The following is a 13092-nucleotide window of genomic DNA, read 5'->3' as shown; positions in this document are numbered from 1 at the left end:
ACTAAAGTGAGTTGTGGAGAGTTGATGAACAGATATAGTCCATATACAGCATTTTAATGCCCGGCACTAAAGTAAGTTGTGGTTGAGGGGTTTGATATGAGCCTAGATATCCAGCTGTTGTACTGTAATAGCTGTCAGGGTAACGGATGTAATGGAGGATCGCTCTGTTCTGTTCTTTCTGCTCAGCCCTAGGGGCAAGAGGTGCTGTTGTATCTGTGTGCATACGTGGGCTGGAAACGAGGGATTGTCTAGGTTTTGTGTGTCCTAAGGTGGATGGAGGATCTAGAGGCTGTACCAATGGAAGGTTTAGGAGGTTAAGCGGTTTTACTCCCGGGGCCAGCGTATTCACATCATCCCTTTAATCTGCCCGGTTACCCCTGCCATCAGAGTGGATTGGATGACTAACCCGATAGACAGAGAGAGAGAGACACACACACACTACTAGCAGCCCTCTCTGTATTCTCTTTCACTATTGTGATGAGCAGCAGCTATATCTGAATCATCAGCTTGGGTATAACTCAAGGTCATGACCTCCGCTTTCAGAGTACATAAGAATGAGCCTGGCGCTAACCGAGGGCTTTATTGATCATTTCCCTTAGGATGCTGTGGAATGGAGATAATGAGGAGCGAGAGAGGGGGGGGGGGGGGGGGGGGGGGGTTGGTTACATCTGCTCTACCCAAGGCAGAGTGCACTGTAGCGGCCAAGCTCTCTGGCACTCAGCCCAGGGGAGGAGAGCCCTATTGTGAAAGCACCAATCCACAGCCTCTGAGGCGATGCGCTGGCTGCAACCAAAGCCTATAGGCATAGCCCAGGGCAATGTGTTTGGTAATCCACAACGCCAGCATAAATCACATAACCCTGGTTGGTTGACACAGTTGGCCTTTGCCTGTCGACTGGTGTCAGCAGTGGGTTTGTTTATGGCAAATTCTCCCACTAACCCTGCCTCACTGACTGGTACTAACACTGTCCATTAAAGTTGATTTCAAGTGGACTTTGTGATAAAGCCACCACACGTCCCTAAGGAAGAGATGGTATTCACTATACAGTAGATAAGGCCTATTAAACCCAGGGGAAATATGGTGGGGAAAGAGTATATGGTCACTCGTCTTGGTCAAAACATTTGTAAACTCTATATTAACAAAGAGTCAGTAATAAAAATTGAAAAAAAATAACTGTACCTTGCAAAAGTACAGGCAGAATACAGGTTCAGGCTAAGTTAAGCATAGAGAGGCTGATAGATGAAACAGGACCAAATAGTTACATGAGGAGTTCTGTAGTCCCCCATAACAAACTACCTACCTACGCACGGAGGCCATAAAGGTTTTTGGATACTAAGGAAAGGTTTCTCGGACACAGATTAGCCCTAGTCCTGGACTAAATAGCACTTTCGATGGAGAATCTCCATTGAGAATGTTTTAAATCCGGAACTAGACCTAAAAATCGGTCTCTCTGAAACTAGTCGTTACAGCAATAGAAAGTGAGACCTGCTCAAAAATGTACTGCTGAGAAACAAACTTCAAAACAGGGGAAGGCAGATGGGAGTCGTCGGTACCTATGGGAGATGGGAGGACTAGAATACACACCTGCTGGACTGCAGGTAAGGACACAGGGTAGAGTTGACCTTTCTGTCCTCTGTCAACACAGGATGTGCACAAGGATTCCCTTAGCACTGTCTAAACAAGCCCGGAGCACAGGAGCGTGATCTGAGAGCGGGTTGAGAGGCCACTGTTCATCAAAAGGGAGGGAAGGTTCCAGGGAACCTCTAGGTCAATGTTTGGTTAGAATTTTCTTTATTTATTTTACCTTTATTTAACTAGGCAAGTCAGTTAAGAACAAATTCTTATTTTCAATGACGGCCTAGGAACAGTGTGTTAACTGCCTGTTCAGGGGCAGAACGATAGATTTGTGCCTTGTCAGCTCGGGGATTTGAACTTGCAACCTTTCGGTTACTAGTCCAACGCTCTAACCACTAGGCTACCCTGCCGCCCCAACGTGCATGTCTGCAAACACAATGAAAGTGAACAGAGACACACAGGCTTGGTTGTCCGTGGTACACTGTGTGACAATCATCCTGGTTATTGGTTGTATTAAGTCGTTTTGACTAGAGAGAACATGACTGAAACCTTTGCTATATGTAAATATGCAGGACACTTCAAAACATTTCATAACATGTTTTGTCTGGACTGATCTAACCTAATTCGACTGTTTAAGTTCAAAAGAGAAAAAAAAACTCACTTTCATGGCACCACTACACTGTCCATCCACACATATCTCATTCATGTTCCCTAGACATTCCTAGACATTGCTCTGCTCCTAACACTCCCTTGGGAGATTGCTCCTCTCACACGAAGAAACCTATTATTCGTCCACTCTCACCAACCACAGACCATTGGAAGGCGTCGGGTAAACTCCACTACCACCTGTCAAAGGAGACCCAGTCAACCCTTCCATCAACCCTTCAAACCATCAATGGTCATCCATGAAGACACTATTCCCTGGGCTTCATTTCTCCATCCATACTCCAACCATAATGGAAGAGAAGGTAGTAGTAGAGAGAGAAACACTTAAAAGCCCATCTGAGGTAGGTTGTTTTGAAGCCAATGGTTTTATGGTTGGTTTAACATGGTTTCAATATTTGCTATCAATGTATGGACAAGCCTGCCAGGAGATTATGTAAGATCTAAAAGCAGGTGACTTCTCAATGGTAATTTCATTTTTAGAATCAATTGATATACGCTTAGGTACAGTATATGCTGTGCCTAGATGGGCTTAAATGTTCAATTGGGCCAATAACCATCAATAGAATGCTTACGCTAACTCCTCCATTCAATATTAGCGGTAATACCTACATTCTTACTATTTGGATGAAAGACTGCTATCATGTTTTAAATGGTACAGTTTATAGAGGCTGGGTGTGGAACTATGCACACGTTTACAACGTGGCAACAGCAATTCCAATGTAACTGGGATATGAATACAAAACGCCTGCGGGTTCACTTGTGGAATTGGATTCCGCAGAAACAGGATTGCTTGAGGGGAACAAGAATTGGCACAGATACCATCTCACATGGTGACAACTTGCACTTGGGTAAACATGAGGGCTTGTTCACCCCTCACCTTTACTTTGGTTGTATTTGCTCAACATATAAATTGGAGAGGGCGAGTAACATGGTAGTGACACGACAGCACAGCTCAACTGTGACCGTGAGGTGAGGTGTCGGTTTACAAACCAAGGAAAAGACTTGTTGAGTGTTAGCTAGTGGATATGATATCTCTGTTGGCTAAGGCTTCTGACATAACGGAACGATAGGAAGAGATCTTGAATTCTTAATCAACAATGTTGCTTTAGGTGGTCTAAATAGAGCAGATATGAAATAATCCACGGGGGATTGGTAGCTAATGGCTTCAGAATGGAGACCAATATGACAAGCACATTTTAAATGTCTCGCAAGCAACGATTTAACAAATGTTGGAAACACAGATACTGTATGTCGAGTTCACAGTTGAACACCAACAAATGTATTAATACCAGACAGACATTTTCAAATTCCAGAAAATCAAATGTAACTTCATTTCAGGCCAGCACAGAAAGCCCAACAGGATAGGCTTATCACGTCTGTATAATGTCTGTACCTCGCCTCTGAGCAAAGTGCATCACACCTCTAAGACACACATACAAGTGGAGGAGTGTCTTTATCAATCACAGTTACTAAGCCCGGGAACAGGCTCCACATAGACAAATACGTAGATAAACGCGTGATGTACAACACACATCCGTACGTATGGACACATACAATTTACGATACACACATGCATGCAGGAACCCGAACACACCCACAAGTATACACACTAGGGTTGCAAAGGGTCGGAATCTTTCCAGTAAATTTCCAGAAATTTTCTATGGGAAGTGAAGCCCTGGAATTTTGCTTAAATTCATCAAAAGAGTTAGCTTATAACAGTGAACCTTTTTTGTGGATATACATAAGGCAATTCTAGGTCTTGTGGTGTATTTTGGTTAAACTATCCCCAATTCAATGGAATTGCAACCCTCTGCATGCACAGTACATTCTTCCATCACATGTGATGGAAGAGTGCACTGCACATGTACAGCTGATTCTCAAGATCTTGCACACTAATGAGATGCTATTGAGCCCACACTACTACACTGTCTGAGCCAAGGACTACATGCTGTCTGGTAAGTTTTTAGTACAATACCAGGTGGGGTGAATATATTTGACATGATATACATTATTTTTTGTTAACTAGTAAATAGTAGCCTACAGAAAAGTGTGTTTAAATAATTTCTAACTTGTTAACAATTTCTGCTAGTTAGTTTTTGCTACCATGTGGGTTTTAGCTTGCTTGAGCCTGCTAACTGAGGAGTGTTAATTCACCTGTTTCCATACATGTTTCATTTTACAACATTTATCTTACAAAGGAGTTGTTTAATCTAACTGTTTAACTATTTATCTGTACATGGAATTGTATTTGTTGTTTTTTACTAATTTTTTTCTAATCTTCACAGGAAAATGCCACAGGCACTATCTGATGTGTGGAGACATTTCACTGCAGCTAATGTTGAAGGAAAAGCTGTGTACATTTGCAAGTACTGTGCCAAATCATATGTGAAGAATACAACAAAGATGCAGAATCATCTGGCCAAGTGCATAAAGTTCCCTCAGCGGCAGAGCTCACAACAAAAGTCCCTCTACTTCATGGTCCTCCTGAAATCAGAAGTTTTTTTGACTCAATGGAGGAATATAAATCAGAGAAATGCTGATGAATGTCTTGCTCGAGCTGTGTATGCAACTGGTTCACCTCTGATGCTCACAGGCAATGTGTATTGGAAGAGATTTCGGGAATGTTCTTCGCCCAGCATACACCCCTCTAACCAGACATGCTTTATCTACTCATTGTCTGGATGCAGAGTTCAAGTGAAGGTCAAACAAATCATAGAGACAGCAGACTGTATTGCAATCATCTCTGATGGGTGGTAGAATGTTCATGGGCAAGGAATAATTAACTACATCATCTCCACCCCTCAACCAGTATTCTACAAGAGCACAGACACAAGGGACAACAGACACACCGGTCTCTACATTGCAGATAAGCTGAAGGCAGTCATCAATGACCTTGGACCACAGAAGGTTTTTGCACTGGTGACAGACAATGCTGCAAACATGAAGGCTGCTTGGTCTAAAGTGGATGAGTCCTATCCTCACATCACACCCATTGGCTGTGCTGCTCATGCATTGAATCTGCTCCTCAAGTACATCATGGCACTGAAAACAATGGATACACTACAAGAGAGCCAAGGAAATGGTTATCAAGTTATAGCAGCAATCTACCTCACCAAGCAAAGTGAGAAGAATAAGAGCACCACATTGAAGCTGTTCAGCAACACCCAGATGTAAGAGAAGAAATCCAAACTGCCCTGCCCACTTCACTGTTGCTCCAAGCAGAGGTAACTGCCGTTCTGAAATACATCAAAAAGTGTGAAGACTTCTGCCTGAAGCCCATACACGCCACAGCGTACAGTAAATGTTGGACCCCAAGTATGCTGGCAAGAGCATCCTGTCTGGTGCAGAGATCAACAAGGCCTATGGTGTCATCCCTACCGTGTCTCATCACCTTGGCCTGGAAGAGGGCAAGGTTCTTGGCAGTCTGGCGAAATACATTTCCAAGCAAGGGCTTTGAGATGTAGAGGCAATATGGCAGTCGTACCAACATTTCTCATCAGCCACCTGGTGGAAGGGATTTGTGGATCTGAGGCTCTTTCCTCCTTCAAATCCCACCAACATCAGCCGCCTCAGAGCGCAACTGGTCCTTGTTTGGGAACACACACCAAAGCCCGCAACAGGCTGACCAATACAAGGGTTGAAAAATTGGTGGCCATCCGGGCAACGAGCCATCCTCAACAAGGTTGGAAAGTGACAGTGAAGATGAGGCCTCAGTCTGATGTTCAAGCGGTGGACATTGAGGAGGTCCAGGGATAATGTAAAAGGTTTATGTTTCCGTCTCCATATGATATGGTAAATAAATCCAATGCAAAAAAACATCTAAATTTAAATGGTATTAATATTAATTAGCATATATTTCCATTAATTCCCATATAGTCCCGTTAATTCCCATATATTCCCACGGAAAGTTCATCTCTGAATATTCCCGCAAAATGTGCAACCCTAATACACACACACACTCTTTCTCTCTCTCACGCTCACTCCACAACAATAAAAGCAGTCATATTCCAGACAAGGGGCTTCTGAACCCCCAAGAGATCAAAAAGCCTTCTCTGGAGAGTGTTTATCCTCGTACTCCAGCAAATGGATGTATTTTGCTGCCATTTAACAGCAGCTCTCAGCAGACATCCTTTCAGAACGGATCACATTCAACCAACGGCTCAATGATCACAGGTTAACATCATCCTGGCTGGCTGAAGCAGCAGCACTTACCATGAGGCAGGGACTCTCAGCACTGGCTGGCAAGATCACCACTTTCCACATTACACTACCATTCATGTTCAGAGGATGGCATATATCCGAGGGGGACACCACGCGCATATCAACATACTTAACTGGCATTCAACCGGTAACGTTGTTAATGAAGTGTTTGCTCCTTAGGAAAATGTCCTGCTTTGCTCACATTCTTATCTTCCAGAGAGTGGGGTTTTTCCTCAGGTATTACATCAGTTCATTGGAAGTGCATCCCATGCAGGAAATGCTTACAAATAATAAGAAAAAGTCTGATTCCAAGAAAATAATAACTTTTCTAGCAAACCAACATTTCTCTCTCTGGCTGCCAAGCTAATTGTCAGCTTTAGAAATGTTAGACAGATCAAGACAGCAGATAACGTCCTGTAATGATCCATTTCCTTTTTGATGTCTCCAGAGGAGTTACTGTTGTTTCTCTTTTCTGCATGAGAACGGTCTTGGGATATCAGACACATTAAATAGTCATTTATCGGACACTTTCATCCATAGTGGCTTACAACCGGATTTACAATCAAGGACTTACAACAACAATCTCTAAGCACCACAATTGTACACTATTAAACTATATTTAAAATCTTCAGGTCAGGCCACAATGCTTTTAGAACATAAAATAAACATCTGGCTAGTGAAGACTTGGCTCGAGTTAGTGAAAATAATGCTGCACTAAATGTCCACGGCAACACATTACCCTTTAAAAAGAATTGCCATCTAAAACTAGAAAACTGAATCTGAATACAGAAATATATACTAAGTGTACAAAACATTAGGAACACCTGCTCTTTCCATGACATCGACTGACCAAGTGAATACAAGTGAAAGCTATGATCCATTATTGATGTCACTTGTTAAATCCACTTCAATTAGCGTAGATGAAGGGGAGGAGACGGGTAAAGGAAGATTTTAAAGCCTTGAGACAATTGGAGACATGGATTGTGTATGTGCGCCTTCAGACGGGGGAATGAGTAAGACAAAAGATTTAAGTGCCTGTGAACAGACGGGAATCGGTAAACAAGAAGTTTGAGATTATTGATGGTACATGGAAGAGACACATACCCACTCTGACTAAGGAGACTTGGCAAACTACAGGCAAATGCCATTAACCCCTCTGACCTAGCCTGGTTAAAGCGCAAGCAGATTCAGCTGCCTGGCTACAGTACAGATTCTAAGTCCCAAATGGCACCCTATTCCCTATGTAGCGCACTACTTTTTGACAGGGGCCCATAGGGCTTTGGTTTTGTAGAGAAAATCTCATATTTCTGTTTCCTTTACAAGGCCTATTTGAACTCTGGCATCCATGAGATTGCCGTGTGTGATTTGATTTCATGTCAGTCCAGTTAGTCAGCTGGGAATAATGTATGCTAATTAATTTCTCCATTTAACGTTTAGCAAATAGTCCTCAAAACAACTAGGTCCGTCTTTCCAAGAGCTGAGGAGAGCATACATAGTAAATGTTCTCACTTTGATATCATAAATAACCATTTTCTATTTTTTTTCAATCACAGACAATCAATTCTTCACACAGACAACCACTAAATGTCAAGATATTCCCTAGTATTAGCTGCATAAATCCAATTAAGATGATTTAAGTCTCAAAGTGCATTTGAAGAAACTCCTGAGACTCAAACAAAAACACCCGGAGAGTAAAGAGTCTCAAAGTCTCTAAGTTGCGAGTCATTGGCTTATTAAACATGTATAAATAACTTTTTTTTTAAAGAACTGCTTCAAATGACTTGAAATGGTAATGAGATTGGAAAAGGGAAGGAAACAGAAAACAGTCACAACATCAATCCATGCCATTTCTTTGAGTGATTAGACCTTCTGAGTGCTTCGTCACAGATACTTTAACCATTCTTTTCTGTTATTTACGACTTCATATTCCAGTGTGTGTGTGTGTGTGTGTGTAAGGAAGACATCATACTCAAACAGTAACTCCAATAAGAATTGCAACATTCTTTTGTCAATGCAAGCGCAAACTTGAATGTTGTGAAAATTCTGTGCCACTTCTGGCGTGTGTTTACTGTGAACACTGAGGCTGTACCTGCTTTAATTGACTGTTCACAGCAGCCAAGTAAGCTACTGTGGCTATTTGATCATCGTGCAGGCCTACCAGTGGCCTATCCTCAAAAACAATGGAGAAAAATGCATCCCATAACATTTTAACATGGAAATAGCTGTTCTATCATTAAGCCTACAGTAGCAGCCGATGTGTGGTGTTCAATGAAGGCCTACATTCCATGAGACTTTAGAAAAAACCTGTTTATCCACTTGTTCTTCAGACAAGGTGGTGATTGAAAATGTTGTGTTTTTTGATGCAATAAACGACTTGACAAAATAAAATGCATTATTATTCCCATACCATTATTACAAAGAATCAGACCAATTATGCTACGTTCTGCCTACTGGCTACTTAGCTTATTATTTAAGGCCCTCTCAAATTATAACACTGCCCCTTTAAGAAAAAAAGCTTGCTGCAGTCTGATGGGAGCTGCCTGTGCAGTTTAGAGGGAACATTGCCTACCGTATATCTCAAACTCTTTGAAAGGTAAGTAACTCCAATACAAATTGCAACATTCTTTAGTCTATGCAAGTCAAATTGACTGGTCCTCTTGAATTAATGCAGTACAAAAACACACGAGTATACACTGCATGGTGGACTGGAGCTGAGTGACTGGACATCATTCATTACCTTGACACTGGAATCCTTGCTTTCCAAATCCCCTGTGAAAAGAGACGAAAGTGAGTAATGAAATAACAAGTAGCATGAAACAGACAGATACAAACATGTTAGTAATATCAAGCAGAAACAGCAGTAGTCTCCATGACTCGGAGTCAAAAAAAGCAAGTAGCCTAAACTGTTTAAGGTGTTTCCCAAGAATCATTACTTAGGATTTTAGCAGCCATAGGTCGTAACTGTCAAATTATGTTCACTCACTCAAGATGACATATCTCTGTAGCTATCAATACATAGTTAAGCAAACACACCACCTTGAAAAGAGGAAGGTTGTCAACATGGGTGCGTCTTCAACCACCCTACAGCCTGAATAGTTACCACTTGTTACTTGTTTCGGGTTTAAGTGCCTATATAGTTCGTTGGCAGCAAGTTATTTAAAAATATTTATCAAAAAAAGAGGACTAGGAGAAATACAACTTTTACCATTTGTAACAAACATCAAAGTAGGCGTGCTGTCACAATCAATGTTCACAGTGAATCTAGCCCACCGTAGGCAGAACGGATTCATTTACTTTGGACTTGCATTGAGGCACATTAGTCAAATTTTAGGCTTTAAGAAGTCCCGCTTTGGCGTGGTAGACCAAACATTCCAGTAAGGAAAGTATACGTAACGGTGCAGCACAGTTAGCTGTGTAGGGAAAGTGACAACCGAATAGCTGGTTGAGAAGACAGCGGAGTTCCTAAACGTTCAACAGGCAAAGGCCGTGTGGAGAGGAAAAGCGCTTACCAGATAAAGTCGGTGCAGTGGCTACAAAAAGTCGGCTGCTTGAAAAACCTCGCAGTGAATTTGTGGTCCTTCACTTCATGGACGTTCTTCTGCCTCAAAGCTCCTTTACGAGCGAACCCTTTCGCGAAGTCCCCGGTCCCCTCGTTGAATTGCGTGACATCAGCCATAGTCAAAAAGCAACGTTATTCCTCTCTATCCAATGTATATATACCTATTCAATCAAATGCACTGTATTTTGCCACTGAGCGGGAGAGTCGGTCACACTGTACTATCTATGAGCTTTCCCAAGCTGTCGCTACAACCACTTTTACTGACGGCTCCACACTGAGCGCTTTGCTTCCTTCTTTCACTTGAGCTGACGTCAACACAATTAATCGCCTGGAGGGAGGGCTGTTGGAATTTGGAAGATTGGAGCGTCATCCAGTGGTGTAAAAGATACTGGCACATTTTGGGGTTAAAACTATTTATTTGAAGAGAAACGACATATCAGTCATATCATAGTCCGTGCTTGACTTGGCTAAAATGTGTTTCTTATGGAGTTCCTGCACCTAAATTCAAACAGAACCGGCACCCAAAATGAGTACCTATTTCGCCTAAGTCAAGCACTGATCATAGTCATCACATTTTTATCCATTATCAATGTGTTATGTATGGCTTATTAATTTGTTCTGAAGTCTTTAGGGACGGTTCAACATTTACTGTGGGGGGAGGGATCATATTTTCACATGACCCTCCCCTATTATTTAAGATCACAAATAACAACAACAGTACTGCCCTACAAAGGCAACAGGTTGTTTTTACTGCAAAATCTGACTGAAGTCTTTTTCTGTTTAGACAGACAGCAATTTCTGATACACCATGACATATTCTGATCAACTGGCTTAGTTTCCTGACAGAAGAACAAATACCACATGAATCAGATAATACCTGGCCATTACAACAGATCAAATATTTTTAATATAAATTCGTGGTTACTGTGTTTTGCCAATGTAGGGCAGTGTAGCGATCCTGTGTTTATATACGTGGATATTGACTTTGACCTTCAGCATGCTTTTGTGGCCCAGTCGACGACATGCAGTCGTACGGCCAGAAGGTTGAGGGTTCGCCGACCACCACAGACGAGCCCACTCTCTCTTCCTATTTCATTAGGCCTACACTACGATCAGAGTCAACTGAAGACAATGATCAGCTAGCGGGAAATCAGATGTTCAACATTTTGATGCCATATTTATAATTATATAAAATATATGCAATGGATATTCCAGTAACAGGTTTCTGTGCCAATGCACCACATAACCAATAAACAAAGCATACCGACGTGAGGCGCTTCAGTGTCATGGTTCGCGTTTTCAACACCACAACAAATAGGCCATGTCAATCCCGAAAAACAGAAACTACATCCCTCCCTATCTCGTAGACTTACCCAGTATAGAAGAGTTGGCTTGACAATCTCTGAATGTCATTCAACTTTTTTGTGTGTTTTGTAACGGATGTTTCTTTCCGTTCATCAAATAGCCACTGCACAGTTTGGATTGATTGATTGTTGTTTTTTTTTGTCAGTTAAAAAGGTATTTCCACTGTGGTCCCTATTTTTTTTTACACATACACTACCGGTCAAAAGGTTTAAAAGACCTACTCATTCAAGGGTTTTTGTTTATTTTTACTATTTTCTACATTGTAGAATAATAGTGAAGACATCAAAGCTATGAAATAACACATGGAATCATGTAGTAACCAAAAAAAGTGTTAAACAAATCAAATTTATATTTATATTTGAGATTCTTCAAATAGCCACCCTTTGCCTTGATGACAGCTTTGCACACTCTTGGCATTCTCCCAACCAGCTTCACCTGGAATGCTTTCCCAACAGCCTTGAAGGAGTTCCCACATATGCTGAGCACTTGTTGGCCACTTTTCTTTCATTCTGCGGTCTGACTCATTCCAAACCATCTCAGTTTGGTTGAGGTCTGGGGATTATGGAGGCCAGGACATCTGATGCAGCACTCCATCACTCTCCTCCTTGGTAAAATAGCCCTTACACAGCCTGGAGGTGTGTTGGGTCATTGTCCTGTTGAAAAACAAATGATAGTCCCACTAAGCGCAAACCAGATGGGATGGCGTATCGCTGCAGAATGCTGTGGTAGCCATGCTGGTTAAGTGAACCTTGAATTCTGAACCTTGAATGTGAACCTTGAATTGCTTTATGGTGGGAAATACACATGCAGAGATCATCCGTTCTCCCACACCGCGTCTCTCACAAAGACATGGCGGTTGGAACCAAAAATCTACAATTTGGACTCCAGACCAAAGGACAAATTTCCACTGGTCTAATGTCCATTGCTTATGTTTCTTGGCCCAAGCATGTCTCTTCTTCTTATTGGTGTCCTGTAGTAGTGTTTTTTTGCAGCAGCAATTTGACCATGAAGGCCTGATTCACACAGTCTCCTCTGAACAGTTGATGTTGAGATGTGACTTACTTGAACTCTGTGAAGCATTTATTTGGGCTGCAATTTCTGAGACTGGTAACTCTCATTAACTTATCCTGTGCAGCAGAGGTAACTCTGGGTCTTCCATTCCTGTGGCGGTCCTCATGAGAACCAGTTTCATCATAGTGCTTGATGGTTTTTGCAACTGTACTTGAAGAAACTTTCAAAGTTCTTGAAATGTTCCGTATTGACTGACCTTCATGTCTTAAAGTAATGATAGACTGTTGTTTCTCTTTGCTTATTTGAGCTGTTCTTGCCATAATATGGACTTGGTCTTTTACCAAATAGGGCTATCTTCTGTATACCCCCCTACCTTGCCACAACACAACTGATTGGCTCAAACGCATTAAGAAGGAAAGAAATTCCACAAATTAACTTTAAACAAGGCACACCTGTTAATTGAAATGCATTCCAGGTGACTACCTCATGAAGCAGGTTGAGAGAATGCCAAGCGTGTGCAAAGCTGTCATCAAGGCAAAGGGTAAAAGTTAAATGAGATATATTTAGGTTGTATTGAAGGGTCAGATTCTAGGTGCGTGAGGAATAGCCGCTCTGATTGGATAGGAATGCGTGTTAAACTTTGGCGATTTACTGGGCCGGCCGGGAGCATATGTGGCCACATTATTATAGGACGATTTAGGAGAATGTTGATCTGC

At 41.9% G+C, this 13092-nt stretch overlaps 1 protein-coding gene across 1 annotated transcript in view; it reads right to left on the bottom strand.

The window, feature by feature from the left end:
- LOC120032664 (protein kinase C alpha type-like) overlaps positions 1 to 10328 on the bottom strand; it is a 231850-nt gene extending 221522 nt beyond the window's left edge. The window contains exons 1-2 of the mRNA XM_038978858.1: positions 9951 to 10328; positions 9179 to 9210 (exon numbers count right to left, since the gene is read on the bottom strand). Coding sequence (XP_038834786.1) covers positions 9179 to 9210; positions 9951 to 10117 — 199 coding nt within the window. The 5' untranslated portion in view covers positions 10118 to 10328. The remainder of the gene's footprint in view (positions 1 to 9178; positions 9211 to 9950) is intronic.
- Positions 10329 to 13092: the final 2764 nt, after the last annotated feature.

Source organism: Salvelinus namaycush, chromosome 39 (genome assembly GCF_016432855.1).
Source record: "Salvelinus namaycush isolate Seneca chromosome 39, SaNama_1.0, whole genome shotgun sequence".
Taxonomy (NCBI): domain Eukaryota; kingdom Metazoa; phylum Chordata; class Actinopteri; order Salmoniformes; family Salmonidae; genus Salvelinus; species Salvelinus namaycush.
Note: the sequence above shows the minus strand (reverse complement) of the source record. Positions and strands in the feature narration are given on the sequence as shown.